Consider the following 4,445-nt stretch of genomic DNA (forward strand, 5'->3'; position numbering starts at 1 on the left):
TGCCAAACTTCTTCAACCGGTTGTAAATTCTTGGCTTGAGGCCTTGTAGGATCATGCCATTGGCACGTTCTACTTGGTCGTTGGTCCTTGGGTGTCCTATGGTCGACCAGGCCACACAAATGTGGTGGTCGTCGTAGAACATCAAGAATTTTTTGCTGGTGAACTGTGTCCCATTGTCGGTGATGATGGTGTTAGGGACCCCGAACATGTGGATAATGTTAGTGAAGAACAGCACTGCTTGCTTGGATTTGATTCGATTGATCAGATGAGCCTCGATCCATTTGGAGAACTTATCGATTGCTACCAGTAGATGGGTGTAGCCCCTAGGGGCCTTTTGTAGAGGCTCGACCATGTTGAGCCCCCATACGGCAAACGGCCATGTAATGGGAATGGTTTGGAGGACTTGGGCTGGGAGATGTGTCTGCCGCGTGTAGTACTGGCATCCCTCACAGGAGCGTACTAACTTGGTGGCGTTGGCAACTGCCGTCGGCCAGTAGAACCCTTGGCGGAAGGCGTTTCCGATGAGCGTCCGAGGCGCCGCATGGTGCTCGTAGGCCCCTGCGTGCAAGTCCCAAAGTAGGGCTTGACCTGTCTCGGTAGTGATGCATCGTTGGAGGACACCGGAGGGACTTCGCCTGTATAATTCACCATCACAGAGGACGTAAGTTTTGGCTTGTCGCGCGAGTCATCGGGCTTTGGTCCTATCGCTAGGAAGCTCTCCCCGAGCAAGCCAATCAAGGAACAAGATTCGCTAGTCCATGTCCTAGTCGGTCTGGGGAGGCCCGGTGTTGACTTCCATGACCTCGGGCTTGGTCAAAAGAGTCTTGGCAGTAGAGGGGGCGTTGAGCCCCGTGGTGGTTTCAGCCGGTGGGCCCTCTTCCACTGCCGAGGCATAGTCGATGGAAGGCTTGTGGAGGTCCCTGGCAAAGACGTTCGGGGGGACCAGAGCCCATGCTGAGGCCATCTTTGCCAGTTCGTCAGCGGCCTCATTGTATTTTTGCGCGATGTGGTTGAGCTTGAGACCGTCGAACTTGTCTTCCAGGCGATGTACCAACTTGTAGTACACCTCCATTTTGGGGTCGAGTCAGTTTGACTCCTTCATGACTTGATCAACGACGAGCTGCGAGTCACCCCGGATGTCGAGACGCCATACTCCAAGTTCGATGGCGATCTATAAGCCGTTGATGAGGGCCTCATACTCGGCTGCGTTGTTGGAGGCAGCAAAATGGAGCCGAACCATGTAGCGCATGTGTACTCTGAGGGGCGAGATGAAGAGCAGACCCGCGCCTGCCCTGGTCTTCATCAGGGACCCATCGAAGTACACGGTCTAGCACTCTGTCTGAATTTGAGCTGGTGGTAGCTGGGTGTCGGTCCACTCTGCTACAAAATCAGCCAAGACCTAAGACTTTATTGCTTTCTGAGGCACAAAGGTCAGGGCTTCCCCCATGAGCTCAACGGCCCACTTGGCTATCCTACCCAAAGCCTCCTGGTTATGGATTATCTCTCCCAAGGGAAAAGATGACACCACGGTCACTGGGTGAGACTCGAAGTAGTGACGCAGCTTGCGCCGGGCCAAGACTATGGCGTAGATCAACTTCTGGATGTGGGGGTATCATGTTTTGGTCTTGGAGAGCACTTCGCTGATGAAGTAGACAGGTCATTGGATGGGTAGGGCATGCCCCTCTTCCTACCTCTCTACTACTATGGTAGCGCTGACCACTTGGGTCGTTGCAGTGACGTAGAGTAAGAGGGCCTCATCCTTGGCCGGTGGTACTAGGACGGGAGGATTGGTGAGTAGTGCTTTGAGCTTGGCGAGGGCTTCTTCGGCCTCGGGGTCCAAGAAAAGTGTTTGGATTTTCTTAAGAGGCGGTACAGAGGCAAGCCTTTTTTGCCGAGGCGCGAGATGAAGCGGCTCAGGGCCGCAAGGCATCCCATGACCCTCTGCACTCCCTTAAGGTCTCGGACTAGTCCCATGCTGGTCACAGTCGAGACCTTCTCTGGGTTGGCCTTGATGCCACGTTCTGAGACTATGAACCCCAAGAGCATGCCTCGAGGGACTCCAAACACACACTTCTCAGGATTGAGCTTGATGCCCTTCCCTCTAAGGCATTTGAAGGCTATCTTCAGGTCGCTGACGAGATCCTCAGCCTTTCTGGACTTGACCACGATGTCGTCCACATAGGCCTCGACTATTCGCCCAATGTGGTTGCCAAAGACTTGGGTCATGCACCGCTGGTACATGGCCCCTATGTTTCTGAGGCCAAAAGGCATGGTCACATAGCAGTACATGCCGAATGGGGTGATGAAAGAAGTTACGAGCTGGTCGAACTCTTTCATCTTGATTTGATGGTAGCCAGAATACGCATCAAGGAAAGACAGGGTCTCACACCCCGTAGTGGAGTCAACGATCTGATCGATTCGAGGTAATGGGAAGGGGACTTTTGGACAGGCTTTATTCAAACTGGTGTAGTCTACACACATCCTCCATTTCCCATTTTTCTTCTTGACTAACACAGGGTTAGCCAACCACTCTGGGTGGGATACTTCCTTGATGAACCTGGCCGCTAAGAGTTTCTGCACCTCCTCGCCAATGGTCCTATGCTTTTCCTCATCGAATCGGCGTAGGCATTGCTTCACCGGTCTGGAGCCAGCCCGGATGTCCAAGGCATGCTCGGCGACCTCCCTCGGTATGCCTGGCATGTCTGAGGGACTCCATGCGAACATGTCAGCATTCATGTGGAGAAAGTCGATGAGCACGATCTCCTATTTGATGTCAAGGGTGGCGCTGATCCTCAGCGCCTGGTCGTCGGGGCAGGCGGGGTCAACCGGGACGAGCTTGATGGCCTCCGCGGGCTCGAACGCCCCCACATGATGCTTGGAGTCAGGCGCCTCGCCACCAAGTCAGTCAAGGTTGGCGATGAGGGTCTCGGCCTCCACGAGAGCCTCGGCGTACTTGATGCACTTGACGTCGCAGTCATATGCATGTTCGTACGTGGACTCAATCGTGATGACGCCGTTGGGACCCGACATCTTGAGCTTGAGGTAGGTGTAGTTGGGGACTGCCATGAACTTGGCATAACACGGCCACCCTAGGATGGCGTGGTAGGTTCCCCTGAATCCGACCACCTCGAAGGTAAGGACCTCCTTGCAGTAGTTGGAGGGGGTGCCGAAGCAAACGGGAAGGTCGATGCGTCCGAGGGGTCGCATGCGTTTCCCTGGCACGATGCCATGGAAAGGTGCGGTGTTGCCCTGGAGCCTCAACCGGTCAATCTCTAGGAGCTCTAGGGTGCTGGCGTAGAGGATGTTGAGGCCGCTGCCTCCGTCCATCAACACCTTGGTGAGCCGGGTGTTGCCCATGATCGGGTCGACGATGAGCGGGAACTACCTAGGATTTGGGACATGGTTGGGGTGGTCCTCTTGATCAAAGGTGATCACCTCCCGAGGCCAGTCAAGGTATCGGGGAGTGGCCACCTTGACCGAGAAGACCTCTCGGCATTCCCTCTTTCGCTGGCGCACCGTAAGGCATGCTGAGGGTCCGCCAAAGATCATGAAGGCGTTGTGCACCTCGGGGAACCCATCGTCCTTGTCATCGTCCCGATCACCGGTGCCTTTCTGCTTGGCGTCGTCATCGGGGAGCCCGAGCCTAGCAAAGTAACACCGCAGCATGGAGCAATCCTCGAGGGCGTGCTTTACCGGGCCTTGGTGATAAGGGTAGGGTTTCTTAAGCATGTCGTCGAAGGGCCTGGGGCCCCTAGGGCCTCGGGGATTCTTGTGTTCTGCAGCCACGACCAGATCAGCCTCGAGGACGGCCTGCTTCCCCTGGCGACCCTTTTTCTTTCTTTTGGGGAGGTGGGGAACCGAGGCCTCGGGGGCCTCGTCCCTCCGCTTCCCCTTGGCGTCGTTCTCGGGGAAAATGGCCCCAACAGCCTCTTTGCCCGAGGCAAAGTTGGTGGCGATGTCGAGGAGCACGGCAGCCAAGCGCAGCACGTTCTGGCCTAACTCTCAGACCAAGTCTTGACAGGTGGTGCTGGAGAGGAAAGCCTGGACGATTTTTGAGTCGCCGACACTGGGCAACTCGGTGCACTGTTTAGAGAAGCGCCGGATGAAGTCTTAGAGAGACTCGTCCGGTTTCTGGCGACAGCTCTTAAGGTCCTAGGAGTTTCTATGGCGCATGTATGTGCCCTAGAAATTCCTGACGAAGATCCTAACCAAGTCGCGCTAGTCGTGGATCTGTGAGGGAGGAAGGTGCTCGAGCTAGGCTCGCGCCAAGTCTAACAAGAGCAAGGGGAGGTTGCGGATGATGAGCAGGTCACCATCCGTGCCACCTAGCTGGCAAGCTAGATGGTAATCAACAAGCCAGAGTTCGGGATTGGTCTCGCTGCTATACTTCGTAAGGTTGGCTGGTTGTCAAAACCAGGTTGGGAAATGAGCAGTGCGGATGGCTC

At 55.5% G+C, this 4,445-nt stretch overlaps 1 protein-coding gene across 1 annotated transcript; it reads right to left on the minus strand.

Moving 5' to 3' along the window:
* Positions 1-2,901: 2,901 nt before the first annotated feature.
* LOC136460511 (uncharacterized) lies at positions 2,902-3,357 on the minus strand. The gene is made up of 2 exons (XM_066460173.1): positions 3,178-3,357; positions 2,902-3,036 (listed from the first exon to the last, which is right to left on the minus strand). Exons 1-2 carry the CDS (start codon positions 3,355-3,357, stop codon positions 2,902-2,904), a joined length of 315 nt encoding a protein of 104 aa, XP_066316270.1.
* Positions 3,358-4,445: the final 1,088 nt, after the last annotated feature.

Source organism: Miscanthus floridulus, chromosome 6 (assembly GCF_019320115.1).
Source record: "Miscanthus floridulus cultivar M001 chromosome 6, ASM1932011v1, whole genome shotgun sequence".
Classification (NCBI taxonomy): Eukaryota; Viridiplantae; Streptophyta; class Magnoliopsida; order Poales; family Poaceae; genus Miscanthus; species Miscanthus floridulus.